Source organism: Sebastes umbrosus, chromosome 22 (genome assembly GCF_015220745.1).
Source record: "Sebastes umbrosus isolate fSebUmb1 chromosome 22, fSebUmb1.pri, whole genome shotgun sequence".
NCBI classification, from domain to species: domain Eukaryota; kingdom Metazoa; phylum Chordata; class Actinopteri; order Perciformes; family Sebastidae; genus Sebastes; species Sebastes umbrosus.
The window spans coordinates 15,318,892-15,336,917 of record NC_051290.1 but is presented as its reverse complement, the minus strand read 5'-3'; the positions used below and the strand labels follow the sequence as shown (position 1 = coordinate 15,336,917).

General features: G+C 40.6%; 1 protein-coding gene across 1 annotated transcript; it reads left to right on the top strand.

The window, feature by feature from the left end:
* The first annotated feature begins 637 nt into the window (after positions 1 to 637).
* acadvl (acyl-CoA dehydrogenase very long chain) lies at positions 638 to 16,992 on the top strand. Its single transcript, XM_037758791.1, has 21 exons — positions 638 to 793; positions 1,025 to 1,109; positions 1,220 to 1,289; positions 3,700 to 3,771; positions 4,121 to 4,193; positions 4,274 to 4,338; positions 4,428 to 4,562; positions 4,675 to 4,819; positions 5,670 to 5,799; positions 5,917 to 6,042; positions 6,620 to 6,818; positions 8,344 to 8,448; positions 8,843 to 8,929; positions 9,279 to 9,341; positions 11,927 to 12,028; positions 12,851 to 12,948; positions 13,324 to 13,396; positions 13,731 to 13,803; positions 13,952 to 14,024; positions 14,229 to 14,304; positions 15,271 to 16,992. The coding sequence occupies exons 2-21, from the start codon at positions 1,033 to 1,035 to the stop codon at positions 15,406 to 15,408; spliced, it is 1,980 nt and encodes a 659-aa protein (XP_037614719.1). The 5' UTR covers positions 638 to 793; positions 1,025 to 1,032; the 3' UTR covers positions 15,409 to 16,992.
* The last annotated feature ends 1,034 nt before the right edge of the window (positions 16,993 to 18,026 follow it).

Below are 18,026 nucleotides of genomic sequence, written 5' to 3'. Positions count from 1 at the left end.
AGTTAAAATGATGTCCACATCACTAACATTAAAGTACTGCTTGCATGTTATTGCATCAAGGATAACTGACATGGTGCGTTTTTTTTATGGTACAGTGTTGCTACTTTTACTGAATATACTGAGTCTGTAATGTCAATGTTTGGTTTTCTCTGAGGATGGCTGAGAAAGGCTGTTTTAGGCTATATCTATGACACAAACATGCTAAAAGCTTGATTGCAAAAATGATTATTTTTTTTTTTTTTACTATATTCATATATTTTAATGTTGTTCCAATTTTTGTATATATATATATATATATATATATATATTAGATATTTTTTAAAATGTAGTTTCTGCTGCTTGAATAACACTTCCTACTGTAAACCTACATATCCCATGAAGCACCGCGAGCAGACATTTCCCAGCGAGCCGTGCTCCGAAAGGTTCGTGTCTAGAAGGTAACCCGCGAGTTGGGGGAAACTCTCGCGAGATGGTTAAGGTTATTCATTGATCTCAAATAGTTAAGGTTAGGCACTCATCTCGAATACTTAAGGTTATTCATTGATCTCAAATAGTTAAGGTTAGGCACTCATCTCAAATACTTAAGGTTTAGGCATTGACCTCGAATAGTTAAGGTTAGGTAAAGTAAAGACAGCGAGTCTCGCGAGAGTTCTTGGAGACTTCAGCTCGGGTTTCGCAATTTGCGGGTTGCCTTTTAGACACCTCCTGCTCCGAAAAGGAAATCTATGTCATTCGAAGGAACAGTCGGCTACTGGACGGACGCAGAGGACGTGTCCTAATATAACTTGTATCGGTGTGTACTATAAATATATGCTCATTTTAGATAGAAAGAATACAAATATTTTAACTGGGTTTTCCTGCTTTTTAGTCAAAGATTAGCCAAGTTACAAAACAAATCGTTACGTAGCTGCTAGGTTGCTAAGTTAGCCGCCGTTGCTACGTAACCGTGAGCTAACCTGCCTGGTTACCGTCTAGTTTGCTAAGTGTGTTATTTAGTTAAATACGGTGTTATTTCTTCCTTTAGAACAAAAGATGCTGCTTCGTAAAGTGAGCCAGTCTTCCGCCCTGTGCGGCTCCATTCTCCGGATTCCTCCCGTGTTGTTATCTGGGTACGAAACTAACATTCAAAGCTATTGTTGATTAAACCTGTCGTCTCTTTACGTAGATGACGTAATAACCATTAAGTCACCTTTCATTTCTTGTCTTGTCTGCACTACAGAGGTCAGCGTCATGCCGGAGCTGTCATTGCTGTGCAAAACACCCGTCTCTATGCAAGCCAAGCAGCAGAGGTAACGTTACAATAACATTAGCCTGCATTATAATATATATTTTACTTCCACTTTGTCAGATATGTTTGTTGCATGCTGGGGTTTTATGATATCTTAGTTTATTGTCCTTGTTTTGGCCTATAATGCAGTAGACTGATATAACGTTGGCTGGCACCACCTCACACTGGAAGTGGGGGAAAGTTCACTGGTCACATGACTCAGTCATAAAGGTGACACCATGAATGTGGGTGACACTGTTGTTGTCCAGACCATCAGGGTTCAGGCCATGTTGTGCTTCTCACTGCTGCATATATTATCAGAAAATATGTAACACATCATGTTATTTACAGTATTGGTCTAGAGTTATTTAGTCTTTACAAGCATAAATGTTCAACTCATGTGGGTGTGGTAACAGATGTTCTGTACCTGTATGCAGGGTCTAAAATTAAGTTGTTTCCTTAAGTGTCACTGTGGCAGGTCACTGAACATTTCGACTGGCCACACAATTTTTTTGTCTGCCGCTACTGAAATCTATGTTGAACATTTTAGGTTTTTAAACACTAGGGCTGTGTATTGGCAAGAATCTGGCGATACAATACGTATCACGATACAGGGGTTATGATTCAATATATTGCGATACTGTAAGCAAGGCAATATATTGCGCTTTTTAAAAAAATCTAATTTTAGGAAAACTGTCATAGTATAAAGAACACACTGCCATATGTATCATCTGAGTAAAACATTTTTCTTTTCTTTTTTATGCAATCAGAATATTAGGATCTGTATGGAAGTTTTTATTGGACTTTATTAGTTGTAACCCACAGAAGACATTCCACAAATGTGTACCATGATCTGCAGATATTTCACTATCCACAAACATGTATTTTTGTATTGGTGTTGTGTAAAGTCACATTCACAAAAATACTGGGCGATTTGCAAATACACATAACTTACTCTGTAAATACATATTTTAAGGTTTACATGTAAAGTGATATCTACACATTTGTGCATGTATTTCTACACGTGGAATGATATTTGCGGATTGCTTCCTGTGGATGTATGGACCACATGACATTTGTAACTTACGTATTTACAGAGTGGTACACAGCTGGTATTTTTTGCTTATTTTTTCTGGTGATGTCATATTCCTAGAAATAAAGTGTGTGAAAAAAATCCAGAAACAAATAAAATGCATAATTAGAAATTAATTTTAAGTAAATACAGGCAGTTATATACATTTCGGCTCTAGGGTTATATGAGAGTTTGGCGGTACAATAACCGTCTTAGAAGGTATCACGATTTTACGTTATCACGGTATACAGTATTACACTGTTATTATTATTAGTATTAGTAGTCAGGCTGCTCCTGTCTGTATCTTTAACTCACACACACACACACACTTATGTCAGTTTTTTTCAATACTGTAGATAAGCAAACGTACGCGGTGCGATAACTGCCAACTTACAACCCAATTTGCCTCTCATTCAAACTGCTTGGATCTTACTATGACTGAAATGATGCTGAATTATTTCAGTCAAAGTAATGAATCGTTTCTCAATGGGCTCCATTTCTATAAAGAGCAGTAACGGGTAGAGCTCAGAGATCGATTTGTAGCTTTGATATGAGCTTAAATGCTTTTTTTCCTGGGCGCACACAGGCTGTATTGAGTAAGGAATATATTGTGATACTCATCCACTCACTCAGGTATATTATATTTGACTTACTTTCATAAACACAGTGATATTACAGGTTCACTCTGAGGTACCTGTTTATTATCTGTACAATAAAATGCAATACAGCAGCCCTGTAATAATTCCTATCATTACCCTATCATTCTCTATTTGAATAATATATACTGTGTATGCACAGTACTCCTGCTGCTTGGTGACTCAGCTGACTGATGTGTCCTTGGCATCAACTTTCACCCATTTAGAGCTTGAGATCAGTCCTCGGGGCATCTTACCAAGCTGATGCAAACTGGAAAAACTTTCTTTGGCTCATAGCGCTGGATTCTGATCACTGAATGTATTAACAACGCCAAACAGCATGCTGTCGTCCTATGTATTAGAATCACATAATTTGAGGTGAGATTTTGTCCCAGCCGTGTTGCCATTTTTAGCAATATGTTTTTGCACTCAATTTTATTTAAACTTTAGTTTCTTGCAGAGACAGTTTATGCCATTTTCTGACAACAGCCGTCCGAAACGGTGACGCCATTGTGTTTCAGGCTCTCTGCGGTTACAGATTTCGGTGTACCACCGGCCTACAAATCGTATTCTACAGACTTAAGAAAAAAACTTTTTGTGTTTTGAAAAAAAAGAAATCACACTATGATTCATTTTAATGTATTTTTCAATGAAAGTGAGAATAATGTTGTTCAGCCCTAGCTCATCCTTTCCTCTCGTCACTCTGCTTTGCTCTTTCTCTTCAGGCGGTGCTGGAGAAGACGGCAGCAGTCGGCAGTGAAGCGGCCACTAAAGTGGATAAGAAGACAGTTGCTGCAGTATGTTAATTCTATATTACTGTTATTATGTAATTATTATATTTGAGATCATGTTATTATTTTTCTTCTATGTTTTATAAAATGGCTTTTAAACACCAACTGTATCAATCTAGTTAACTCACCTTAAGAATTAAAGGTACCTTGTGGAGTTTTAGCCCTCTTGTAGCGCTGTGAAGCAGGTTTTTCAACAAATGCAGGAAAGACTGCGGGCTAGAGAATATCGCTAATGTTTGCATCCGATATCTTTGTTAAACATCCAAGATAAACAACAGTTACATGACAACAGTTAACTAAACATTTGTCTGTCTGTGTTTGCTTTAAAAGCTTTACTATGTTTGACTTACCACAGGAATCCAAATCATTTGCTGTCAACATATTCAAAGGGCAGATCGCCACCGCCCAGGTGTTTCCCTACCCCTCAGGTAAATTGGAGGAGATTATGTTCATATCTGTCAAAATCAAAAGAGTTGTAGTAGTGAAATAACGCTTGTGTGTGCCGCAGTCATGAATGAGGAGCAGGAGCAGTTTCTTCGAGAGCTCGTGGGGCCTGTCGGCAAATTTTTCGAGGTAATTTCAAATCTCTTTTGAGCTCTTGGATGAATCCCTCATAGCTCGCGCCTCCTCACCCTCCATGTGTTCTTCTTCCTGTTGGGCAGGAGGTGAATGATGCCGCCAAGAACGACGCGTTGGAGAAGGTTGAAGATCACACCATGCAGGGCCTGAAGGAGATGGGTGCCTTTGGCCTGCAGGTGCCAGCTGACCTCGGCGGCCTCGGCCTCTCAAACACACAGGTACGCCTGCTTGATTACATTCATGGATATTTAATAGTAAACATTGCACAGTGGATAATTGTGTCAAACAGGCGAGTGCAATGAGTCTAACGTGATAACGTCCATCTTACAGTACGCCCGGCTGGTTGAGATCGTTGGCACTTATGACCTCGGCGTTGGCATCACTCTGGGCGCCCACCAGTCCATTGGCTTCAAAGGCATTCTGCTTTTTGGGAATCCAGCCCAGAAGGAGAAGTACCTGCCTAAGCTTGCCACAGGTAAGAAGACTAGACTACACGTGTACTCCTCCTGCACCTTTTTGTTTCATATTCATGTAGATAACACATTTTCAATGTATTGACTATAGGGCTGTCAATGGTTTAAAATGTTGAATTGTGATTAATCGCATGATTGTCCATAGTTAATCGCGATTAATCGCACATTCTTTTTATCTGTTCAAAATGTACCTTAAAGGGAGATTTGTCAAGTATTTAATACTCTTATCAACATGGGAGTGGGTGAATATGCTGCTTTATGAAAATGTATGCATATATTTATTATTGGAAATCAATTAACAACACAAAACAATGACAAATATTGTCCAGAAACCCTCACAGGTACTGCATTTAGCATAACAAATATGCTCAAATCATAACATTTCAAACTGCAGCCCAACAGGCAACAACAGCTGTCAGTGTGTCAGTGTGCTGACTTGACTATGACTTGTCCCAAAACTGCATGTGATTATCATAAAGTGGGCATGTCTGTAAAGGGGAGACTTGTGGTTACCCATAGAACCCATTTTCATTCACATATCTTGAGGTCAGAGGTCAAGGGACCCCTTTGAAATGGCCAGTTTTTCTTCGCCAAAATGTAGTTTAAGTTTGGAGCGTTATTTAACCTCATTAGGAATCTAGTATGACATGGTTGGTACCATGGATTCCATCTTCACTCTAGCTTTAAAACTGGGCCCGCTACAGCCAAAAAATTGCAAGTTTCATTTCTGCGTTAAAGAAATTAGTGGTGCTAAAACACACTTTGACAGCTCTAATTGAGAAGGAACATAATCTGATGAAGGCAGAATGTTGAGCTGCTGAATCATTTCTGTTGTCTGTGTTTGTCCTCCAGGTGAGTATGTAGCCGCCTTCTGCCTAACCGAACCAGCCAGTGGTTCTGATGCCGCCTCCATCAAGACCACAGCTGTTCAGTCCGCCTGCGGACAGTACTTCACCGTCAGTGGAAGCAAGATCTGGATCAGGTGAGGACACAGTCATCAGAATTCTTCCTTTCTTTCACCACAAGGAGGCGGCATTGTGCAATTTGTCCAGTAACACAATGTAATGGCTCAAAGCTGATTTCCTTTTTCTCTCGTCAGCAATGGAGGTCTGGCTGAGATCTTCACAGTGTTCGCCAAGACGGCCGTGAAAGATCCCAAGACTGGGGAGATGAAGGACAAGATCTCAGCCTTCATCGTGGAGAAGAGCTTTGGAGGAGTGACACAGTGAGTGAGCACACCTTTTCTTTACATTATTGACAGTTTATCACTGAACACCATGACACGATTTAATGTTTTTTATGTTAAAGGGATAGTTTGGGTGATTTGAAGTGGGGTTGTATGAGGTGCTTATCTATAGTCAGTGTATTGCCTACAGTAGATGAAGGTCGGCACGCCAACAGTTTGGAGAAGCAGACAGGAGTTAATGCACGGAAGCAAAGCAATGTACTGCTGTGGACGGGGCCAGCAGCAAAACATATTTTAGCCACCTAAAAGAAAGGCCCACCTAAAAAAAATCAATATCCGTTTAAATGTACGCTATATTTAAAATATTTTCATGGCTTTACATTGCCGTCAGACATCCCTTTCAGACGGGGAACTGAAGCTTTTGTATCCATATATGCTCTCATCAAAACCACCAACACTGACTATGGATAAGTACCTCATACAACCCCTCTTCAAAACACCCAAACTATCCCTTTTAGAGGTTGGAATATGTTTTTTCTCTCTTTCCGGTCACATGAAATCTCTTTTTTTAAATTTTTTATTTCCCCTTTACAATCACCCATCTTCTTAATCCCAGTGGCCCTCCAGAGAAGAAAATGGGCATCAAGGCGTCCAACACAGCCGAGGTTTATTTCGACAATGTCCGCGTGCCGGCTGACTGCTTGCTGGGCGAGGTGGGCGAAGGTTTCAAGGTGGCCATGAACATCCTGAATAACGGGCGCTTCGGCATGGCGGCCGCCCTCTCCGGCACCATGAAGGGAGTCATCAACAAAGCTGTGAGTACCTTTAGCACCATAAATGTAGACGGGAAGGGAAGTGGTGTTACTGTAGAGGACGAGCTATAGCTTCAACTTACAGCTTTATGTCTCTATATGTGTTGTCGTGTTTCCCCTCTGCTGCAATGCTTTTACTTGTATTGTCGATGTCACACCTGGACTTGCTTTTGTATTTCGTTTGTTGTGGGTTTGTGGGAAATACCCCTTCTTGTAGTTCACTATGGCCTGTTTCTGCTATGAAACTTCCTGTTGAGGTTACAGGCACCGACGAGTCAAACGTGCTCTGGTCACGTCTGTTGTTTTTCTCAAACATTCAACGTTTTTTTGACTGACTGTGTAACCAAACATGTACTTTGGAATGAGGTTTTTCTAAAAAGTATGTAAAGGACTCTCCTAAAAGTGGTCATTTTGAACTCTTAGTATTCAACTTGTTGTTCTGATAGTGTTACAAAAGCAGTAGTTTAATGTAGGATACAGAAGGCCCGAGGTCCAGAACTGGATGATTTTGCAAAGTGTGAAAATTGCAGAGAAGTTGTTAATTCCAATTTTTCAATAAAATGCACCTCTATTCCTATTTTACCACTGGGGGTGGTGTTGTCCTAATAAGAGTAGCAGGCCCTACTCTGGACACACTATTATAGATCCCACGTAATAAGGTACAGGCATGTGACACACGTCCTGCGTAGGCTACTGTTCATGCAGGAGCCGACGAAGGAAAATGTCGTTGTCAAAAAGGAGAAAAGTGGACACAGAGTGTCGGGTTTTCATACTTCCTATTTCTTCACAGAGGTAAATAGGAAGCCAGTGTGCTTGGTGGGTATCAGACTCATCATGGTGAAATATGTTTTGCAAGGACAACTGAGAACAGAGAAGATAAATTAATTGTTGGCAGGTTTGAGGAAACAACAGTCAGATTTTAGTCGCAGCAGAGAGATCAGCGAGAAACCTCGGGCTGTTCATCATCTGTTTTGTAAATGGATTGCTCATTGAACCATTGTACTTCTTTACACTAAAAGAAAGGGGAAAATTAGTTATTTATAGGTTGGTTTCCAATGGTAAAAAACAAATAATCAACTAAAGAAATCTGAGTTGACCAAAACAACCAGTTAGTCGACTAATCGTCTAAGAGCCCTGCATATCTTTTATATAGCAATGCCGCATGTTTATACCACATGTTTATACCACATGTTTATACCACATGTTTATAAGTTACTTTCACTTCAGTTGTTTATATTCAGACCTTGTGGCATGTTCTTCGCAACCAACTATGTGGTCACGCTGAGCTCCTTCCTCAGTGCCACCAGTTTTGCAGCTCGCCACAAGATTGATGCTCGCCGGCAGCCGAACCAAACTTCCTCTTTATGCACAAAAACTAGACGTCGTCAACATTTTTCACCCCAAAATAGGCTGCTAAAAGTCTTAAAGTATGAGGAAGCGTCTGTCTTTTTTAATGCTGTTACAACACACAGCCTGTAGCTACAAATCAAGGTGCGATAGTGACCGTCGTTTTCCTCTTTTTCATCAGGTGGACCATGCAGCCAACAGAACCCAGTTTGGGAGCAAGATCCACACCTACGGAGCCATCCAGGAGAAGATCGCTCGCATGACCATGCTGCAATACGTCACTGAGGTCCGAGGACATAACAGTGAATTTTTCTACATCAAAGTGTGATTCACTTTCTGCACAAGCTGTCTGATGCCGATTCTGATAAAAAGCGGCGTTGAACTGAATACTGCCAGTATCTAGCAACATCAAGTATAGTTATTTCCTGTTTAACGGCAGCACAATACACACACTATTGACTTACTTCTCTTAATTATTGTGCCATTTTACTGGTTTATATGTAGCGCAAAGCCTACAAAACAAACTTAATTTACCGAGCAAAGATGTTTTGAGCACAAATTATCAACATATTAAACCACTTTTATACTTTGCGTTATTGTGTACTTCTGCTGAACAACTTCAACCTGAACAAGATGTCATAAACTCATGCTGATATTACTTCTTTTGTGTCGTTTTGCAGTCTATGGCCTACATGATCAGCGGCAACATGGACAGCGGAGCGTCTGAATTCCAGATAGAAGCTGCCATCAGCAAGATCTTTGCCTCTGTAAGATTTTAATCAACACTTTCATTGGTTAAACATGTATACCAGAGGAGCTAATATTTCCCATAATGCCTGGCTGACATGATTGCATAATTGCCTCTTACACCAGCTTTTAGAAAAGTATGCAATCTTTTGTTTCCACTTTTGTGTATATTGTTATTAATTACTTCTTCTGGGGAAGGCAACACCTCTTTCCAAATATTTCTGATGTTCCTCTTTCTGTGGAAGACTGAACACTCGGGGTGGTATATAGAGGAGTTAGACGTCTCTAGGCTTGTTTGCTGAATTAAGATGATTTGTGATTGTGTATTTCTCAATAGCCTTCGTCTGATTGTTGTTTTAATTGTGACAGGAAGCAGCTTGGAACGTGACTGACGAATGCATTCAAGTGATGGGCGGCATGGGTTACATGAAGGTGAGTGCTCAGACCACTTCCTGTTACATACAAACCCCGGGGACCAATGAGAAGCTGCATGGGACATTTTAGAGCCTGTTGAAAACAGTACTTACCGTTTCAAAAGGCAAACACACACACACAACAGGTTAATAAAACAAGTAGTTCACAATGTAGTAGTAGAAATGTTAAATTTGTTTTTGATAGAAACTATAAGCAGGGATGAGAGAGTACCCTGCAACATTTTAGCCCTTTTTCCAGAACCAGGAACTTTTTAGGAAACTTGACCTGGGTTTTGACTGGTGGGACAAAAGTCAAAATAGTCCGCACCATACGTCCTACCCCGAGAAATTACCTCCTTTGGATAGAGAAGAGCCAGGATCTTTTCCAGAAGGGAACTAAGAAACTTGATTTGGTTCTCAATAGTTCCTGGACTTTACTCCCTGGCACCAAAAATTCCCTCTCTGTGTATAGAAAAGCACATTTTCACTGCAGGAATGTTTCCAAGAACCATTTTAGAAACATAATAACTTAACTTGTGTTTTGACCACAAGATCTAGGGTCTAAATAGTTCCCTGGCCATAGTTGCTGGCCCCAAACTATTAAGGCATAGGTTGTGGTGCTTACACTGTTCACTGGTCAAACGCAAACATGAAGCTGGCTACAACTTGTACAGCTTTCATTCACACAATCAGCCAGCGTTGTAAGTTTTAGTGGTTAAGGAGCAACAATTGAGAGCGAACAAGTAAACAAGAGAAACAAAACATAACTTTGTTATATACTAAAGTATAAATAAATTACACTATGCAGATGACTTGGTGTTTTCAGTCTCCTGTTCCTCCTTTTCTACACTGAAGAGCATACTGCTCCACATTTGAAACATCCATCCAAACAGTTGTTTATTAATCTGTTACGCCGAATTCACACCAGGCAGCGACGAAGTGCGGCTCATCGCAATAAATCAATTTTTCTGCGGGTGGGACGTATGTTCCCCTTTTTTGAGGTGTAATATAGGTCAACATGTCACAGTAGTCCCATGATGTGTTTACTGCTCTGGTGTGAATTTGGCGTTATCAGCCAATTTGACCTAGTCTTCATGGCAATGTGCAAAATGGACTTTTAGTTTCCAGTTCATTCCTGAGGCCTTAGTTCCTTTTTTTTAATAGATAATACCAGGAACTGTTTTTGAACTCATCATATGTTCTTAACAGATCATTTCTACATTAGCTCTGCAACAGTAGCTCAGTAGAAACATTTATTTATTTATTTATTTATTTTTATCAGCTCATCGGCGATGATGAAATTAGAGCAGCAATAAAAGGTCTATAAGCTTCAAACAACCACTACACATTTATTTGTGTAGCTGAGGCAGAAGTCACGTACACTTTCTCAGTGTGGTCTTGAATCATAGCTGTTGCATGCCAGAGCTCACGCTCTGAAAAATACAGATACCACAATTATGGTTTCTTCAAGAATAGACGGTACAATGTAGCTGAAGATGTGGGGGCGAAGTGAAGTTGTATAACAATAATGCTGCTTTGAAAAAAATAGCGAACCAGGTGATGCAGTAGGCCGCCTCTCTAGCAGCCGAGCTGCTTTGCCAGCCTCTCAATACAGTGGAAAGTTCACATTTTAAACCGCTAACTGCAGAGGTGGCAATCTTGGTACAAATTGTACTCGAGCACTGACACAGGATGGACAAAATAACCTGTACGATTCAAAGCAATTTAGTTTAATAGAACAATCTACAATCTCATAAATTTGTTGACTAAAAGTCTCGACAGAATTTGAACATTTTAGCTTCACAAATACACTTATTATATGTGTTTCAGTACCCTTTGTGTTTCTATTTTTTTATAATATTCTTATTGGAAAGCATGTAGATATAATGCAGCAACAGGTTAAATAATGATCCATGTTCCATTTCCTTTATTTGTCCCTTTTACCCCTCAAACAAAACAAAACAGGGAGGACAATGCCCTACGTCCTTCACAATAAAATCCTTTTTAATAATAAAAAAACCCCCAAATAAATACACCCCTTCGTGTTTCTACAACTTGTGAAATTAGTTGTTGGGTATGAGCTGTCTAAATGGAAGAGGGGGAAAAAGAATCCATCACCAGACTGTGATTAGTTCTGCTCACGGTGCACATTTTGACTCACGATTTCATTCTACCAAGGAAGTCAAGTCAGAAGTGGCGCTCTGTACATTTCCATTAGTATGCACACCGTCCAGTCCCTAAAAATATGACCTGTAACATGCACATGCAGAATTCAGAAACACAGAAATGAATAGACACGGTATCTGTTCCTGTCTGCAGCTGGTTCTCACTACCTAATTTTAACTTGTGCAAGACATCAAAATGTCCTGTATGTGTAAGGTGTAAGATATGTCTCGTGTTGGGTGCAATATGCAAATACAAACGTGAGGCTTCATCAAAGATTTCACGATCAAAGTTAAATTCCGTGCATTCATAGTAGTACATTATGGGTTATATGTGATTGTTGCGGCTTTACTCTGGGTAGGATTTAGTTGAAAAAGAAAATAGCCAATACTCTGTTAGTACAAGTTGAAGGTCGTCATCTTTCTGTGTCCGTTTCCGCAGGACTCTGGAGTGGAGAGAGTGATGAGGGATCTGAGAATTTTCCGGATCTTCGAGGGCACCAACGACATCCTGAGGCTCTTCGTGGCCCTCAACGGCTTCCAGGTAAAAATTAAACCTCTTAGTTGTATAATTTTGTTCTCAGACTTGGCTGACTGTGTGATCTGATAATGTCTGTGTGGAAAAGTACAGATGTTCTGTAGAGAGGAAGTGATTTCTGCTTGCTTCTTGTCATGTAGTCTTGTAGCTTTACCAATGGGTGATCATGAAGCAACTTCCTTATACTTATTTTACACCAAGGATCGGGGTTACGCCTGTGTTTCTAAACACTCAGTGCCTTGTTGATCTCTTTGTCTTTTCAGGGGAATACTTCACCCACAATATCACCATTTGTGTATCAATTACTCACCGCATGTTACCTTGAATTCTTGAAGAAAACATTGTTTTTAAGGCACGCCTCCAGGTGAACGAAGAAGAATCCGAAAACGGAGAAAAGTCTTCATGATTCTGGGAGTTCCCAGAGGTTGTTCTGGTACATCAGATATTTATGAGTACAATAAGCCACACTCAAAGTAAAAGAAAACATCTTTTGGTAGAAGAATTCAGCAGCCAAAACCTCAGGTAATCTGCTTCATCACGACTGTTTAGGTTTTATCAGATTGGACGGTTACCAAACAACCACCAACTGCCATCACAATCTCATTAAAATGTTGTGCTGAATCCTGATTGGTGCAGTCTCAGTAATCACACTTTAAACTGGTGAGAAGAGCACAGAGAAGAAAAGAAATGGAGAAATCTCTCGTGTGAAATGACTCAAACTGTTGGCAGAGAACAGTGTGTTCATGTGTGTTTCCTAGTCATCCCTCGTAGTAAGAACCTGATTTAAGAAAAGCAGTAGTGATTGATAAATCATGCGTGTCCCCGCAGAATGCCGGTAACCAGTTGAAGAGCTTACAGAAGGCCCTGAAGAACCCCATCGGCAACGCCGGGATGCTCGCAGGAGAACTCACCAAGAGAGCCAAAAGGTTGAATCTCTCACTCACTTCACACTCTTGTCTGTTTTCTCATGTCTCGGGGACAGGAAGTGCTAAACTGCTGTAGTTGATGGTGGGTGGGGGACTTCCCGTGCAATACCTGCACAACACATGATGCAATATATTGATTTAAGTCAATCCCATCCTTCATTACGTCACTTTGCAGTTGCAGCTGACGCCCGAGCAGAAACGGCTAATTCGTTAGCGCATCAGCTGATAGGAGTTATCCTGTCTATTAATACAAATGTCACATTTCCAGGAATTAAATGTACTTTTTTTTTTTTTTTTTATCTATTTCCTCCTTCAACTTTGTGCTTCCTCAGCCGTGTTTTATATAACACTGTCTTCTTCTGTTGTTTTTTTTAGGAAGGCAGGTTTGAGCACAGGTCTGACACTGCAGGGAACTGTACATCCTGAGCTGGCACAGAGCGGTGAACTGGTGCGTTAAACCTTTCTTCTGTGTAATACATTTTTTACATTGTAGGGATTATGGTGGCATATGGGATTTTTCCGCTTTTTTATGCCTTTTTAAAGCTGAAGTAGGCGAGATTGGAGCAAATATGATTTTAAAAAGTTCTTTTTATAAAATGCTCGCTATATCGTGAAAGTAGTACATGAAACAGGTAACCTGAAAAAAGGAGGAGCAGAAGTCTAGTTCTCAGAACACTTGAATTACAATATGCTGAAAGGTTATTATGGATTTTTTTGCCCAATGATGCCAAAAATAAACTGCCTACTGCCACTTTAATTATTGATTCACATTTGATTTCCAGACCACTAAAGCCATCGAACAGTTCGGAGCGGTCGTCGAGGAGCTGCTGATCAAACACGGCAAGAAGATCATTGGTAAGTGTGTGTGTGTGTGTGAAGGCGAGAAAAAACCCTGTGGGTGTAAGAAAAAAAAAAACTGGTGCAAGAGGTAGTCATTTCAGACGATGGGAATGCTTCTTGTAGAAAAATAAATCGTATTCTTTAACTTGATTTATGTTTGCAGATGAACAGTTTGTCCTGAAGATAGTCGCGGACGGCGCCATCGACCTCTACGCCATGGTGGTGGTCCTCTCCAGGTACGGTGACAAGACAATAGACAATAACAATTTCTGTCTCTCTCTCTGTCACTCTCTCTGTCACTCTCTCTTTGTCCCCATTTCACCCCCTCTCTCGCTTCACTCTCCCACCCACCTTCTCTCTGGTCTACTTTTATTCCACCTAGAAACTCCTACGCAGCCTAAAGAGACCTTTTGTGTGTTTTTTTTTCCCCCTCTCTGCAGAGCTTCACGCTCTCTGAGTCAGGGCAGCGCCTCAGCTCAGCATGAGAAGATGCTGTGTGAGACCTGGTGTGTGGAGGTAAGATCCTGCAGTCAAAGCCAGAAACGCTGACAAAAATGTCTGTTTGATGAGCTCATAATTTAAGATAAATTGAGTATTTTATTGTAGAATGTAAAACAAAAAAAGCGTAAAGCCTCATGATAAGCTTATATCCTAAAGCTCTATTAATATTAATATAATGTAATGCTACTCTAAATCATTCTATTTTCACAGAGGGGACGATTCAGAAAGAAAATTCACAATAATGTGGATAATATTGCCAGACATATTCCCTTAATTTTTCACTGAAGCACATCAGTAACAGTTCAGGCGGAGAGTGGTACTGCATGCGGCGAGGGGTTTCCAAGGCTCCAGTTGCCCGCCTAGAGTAGAGAGAGCACTGTAAACACACACACACTGCGTGGGAACTCCTAGGAAGTAGCTTACTGCTCTTATTAAAACACTGTCATTCTTAGAGTACCAGTACTAATAAAATGGGGTACAGCAGGGCATTGCGATACCTTTCTAGTATCGGTATACCGTGCAACACTACGGTGCAGCTTCAGTCAGTGTGCAGCTGTCACTTTCCCAAAAAGTCAAGTTTGAACAAATTCGAACTAACATATAATTCATTATTAATTCATTAAAACACAACCCGTGTAGCGTAATCCTAAACTAGGTTGTAGAATTGACGTCCTGTTCCTTTGCGGTGCCTCTGTTGCCTCACCTGGATGACAAGCTAATGCATTTTACAAAGTCAGCAAACCGTCAGCTTATCCAGCCAGTCTTGATTACAAAATACTTCCACACTTAACTTCTCGAAATGGTATGGTGTCATGAACATCCATTAGTTTACCAGATTCAACGTTTGTTTTTTTTGGATGATTTTATTCCACACTGTCAATGTTTGTCTCAAGTTTTTTGAAATGCAGCAGCTAAATTTTATTCATCAATTTTTGGAGATGAAACGATTTACCTTGATTTAACGCTCCCTTCGTCCCTCAGGCGTACGACAGGATCATGAAAGACGTCAAGTCTCTGCGCTCCAGTCAGTCCAGACAGCTCTTCAAGAACATGCGGGCCATCTCTGCTGCCGTGGTGGAGACCGGAGGAGTGGTGGCTCCTCACCCTCTGGGTTTCTAAACGCACCACGCCACCAGTATCTTCACGTCCGTTTTTTTGTTTTTTTGTTTTTTTGTTTCACTCTTCTGCATCTCTCACCAGGTACAGGGTCATGTAAGCCAAGTCCTCTCACACTTAAACAACATTTATTATCATCACAATTGCTCCATCACACATCGGTACCCACGTATCTTCTTTGTTGCACTTGGGGCTGAATGATTCACGGTGTTATCTCGATCACAATCAATTCGGGTTTTTCTGTCACGGGTCAAAGTCTCACTCAAGGACGCAGTAGGAGCCGGGGATCGAACCGCCAACCCCGCTCTACCCACTGAGCTACAGCCGCCCCGTATTTATTTAATTCAGACTCAAGACCTCTAGAATATGGGCTGGAGGTCTCAATTTGAGCTGGATTTTTAATCTATATGACATAAGGATTTATCAAAATGAATCAATAGGACAGAAAAATCAGTATTTCCACAAATTATTCAGCCCTGATGCGCATGTACTGTAAAGCAGCTGCTGACTGAATGTCTCCGATGTGTGCGTGGAGCTTTTAAATGCGGCATTTACTTTGTATCTCAGCCTTCATAACTATCTGGTTGAATGATCTCATCATCTAATCTGGTGAAACATTAGATTGTGGTGTTATTTTTGATGGGGAAAAAGAAATACGTCGATGCATCTTTGAGGTAAAGAGGCCAGTTACGAGGTTTGAACTAATCTGTTTTTAGTGGGTTTTAATTTATACACAAAGGTGAATGCTTTCCTCTTGGATTTATACACTTATATATATACCATGTGATCAAAATGTATATACAGTAATGGTGTGGTGTTTATGTTCTTTAATGCCTTTCTGCATGTTACTTGGTGCTCATCACAGAAACATTAATGTCAGGAGCAAAATGCCTTAGAAACCGTTTGACAGGTGCTGTTGGAAGTTCCTGTTGTGACTCCAGTTGAACAGAGATCTTTTTTTTTTTTTTTAAAGCGCAGGTTCATTCTTTACTAGTGGCCGTCCAAAGTGCAAGTTTATTTTCTCAGCTAAAGGTAGCAGGCATCATTAACTGTAATATAGAAAATGAACTGTCAGTCTGTATACCTGGTACATTGTACAGTAAATGCATTTGGTGGTGTTTTAATCTGCTGTGTCAAAGCATGCATAGGGCTTAAATTAGGTCTGCACACTCGCCTCTCTATAACTCTTGACGAACAATACTGCTTTTAACTTAGTAATCTTTTGTCTGAACACGACGTGATCACATGCCAGTCGGTGTTTAAGCAGATCTTTTGAGCTTTTTGGTTTAACACACGTTCCTATTGGGGTAAATAAATAAAGTATCTATTCATCTGTCGGTCTATTTATCTGTCTTGGCTTGCACCGGTGAGAGCGACGAAATCAATTTATTTCTGCTGACATTTTTCTGTCATTAAACCCACCTTTTGTTAGGCCTGTATAGAGTCTCAATACAACTGTTCTGTAAAGTCCAGATTCTCTAAATATTCAGTCACCATATCTGTGAATGTAGCCTTTAACAAGCCAAACTACTCTGACTTTTTTTCTGGTTTCTTCTTGTATAATCTCATGTAACCTGTAAAAAAAAACCCCAATTAAATATTGAAGCTCAGCAAAAAACAAAAATCCCATCGAAGCATTTTCACTCCCCTTTCCGCCAAACTTCACTTCCTGTTTCTGTTGTATTCATAACAACCTGCAACAGTGCTTTCACTTCTGCGGCTCTCTTCCAGAGTATTAACACTTACAGGAAAGTCAGTGAGAGCTTTGCCACCAGAAAGCTGCTGCTGCTTATGTGCCGCTTTCGAAAAAACAACGGGAACCACCTCCTGCCCTTATACACTCTCTGACTTGACAAGTGTTGTTGCCGTGGGTGCGAGACCGAAAGATGTGCCGGCGCCTCACGAGCCCTGTGGTTAAAATGTTGAGAATTTCCCCACATGTTTTCCTCCGTCTGACTAAAAACTAACTGACAAGCTTAGCGGCAACTATGCAACAGGTCGACCAAACCGACAGTCTCGCTTTGCCTGCAAACACTTCCCACTGATTGTATCATTTATTTGGTGGTAAATTCAGAGAAGGGGAAGCATTATATGGAAGTTTAAAGCAAGAGCCAGCGTTACTTCGAGAAAGTTATTATTACTATCATTGTAAAAATGTAAAAGAAATGTAAAAATTACAATTTATGAGATATAACATATAAATTTGCAAATTTTAGAGGTGCTAGTAAGCATTTAAAAAAAAAAAAAAAAATGTTAAAGGGACTGTTTGTAAGAATCAGAAATTGGTTGTAACAGCGACAACTGTGGCCGTTAAGTCAACGAAAGTCAGCGTCCTGTTGCTCGCGCTCGCCCGTGTGCACGCGCTACCTGAATGTGAGCGGTCATCTGTCAAAACAGTGAGGCGACACACGTCAGCTAAAACCACAATATCACTCTATATTTCACCTGCTTGGCAGTAATGTTAGCTGACCAGACGGAGGTCTCTCCATGAATCAATGCTGATCCTAGTGTTGGCTTTTCCTGCTTCAGCCTCCCGTCCGCGGTCAGAGGGAACAGGGGAGACACCGGCAGCCGGTCGGAGACGATAAAGTAACTCGCTGTGGAGCTCCGTCACTTCACAA

Excerpts from the sequence above, each read along its gene's own strand:
- acadvl (XM_037758791.1), top strand. The coding sequence starts at position 1,033 with ATGCTGCTTCGTAAAGTGAGCCAGTCTTCCGCCCTGTGCGGCTCCATT. Across the intron at positions 5,800-5,916 it reads GGAAGCAAGATCTGGATCAG|CAATGGAGGTCTGGCTGAGA; the intron begins GTGAGGACACAG and ends TTCTCTCGTCAG. Across the intron at positions 13,804-13,951 it reads ACACGGCAAGAAGATCATTG|ATGAACAGTTTGTCCTGAAG; the intron begins GTAAGTGTGTGT and ends TTATGTTTGCAG.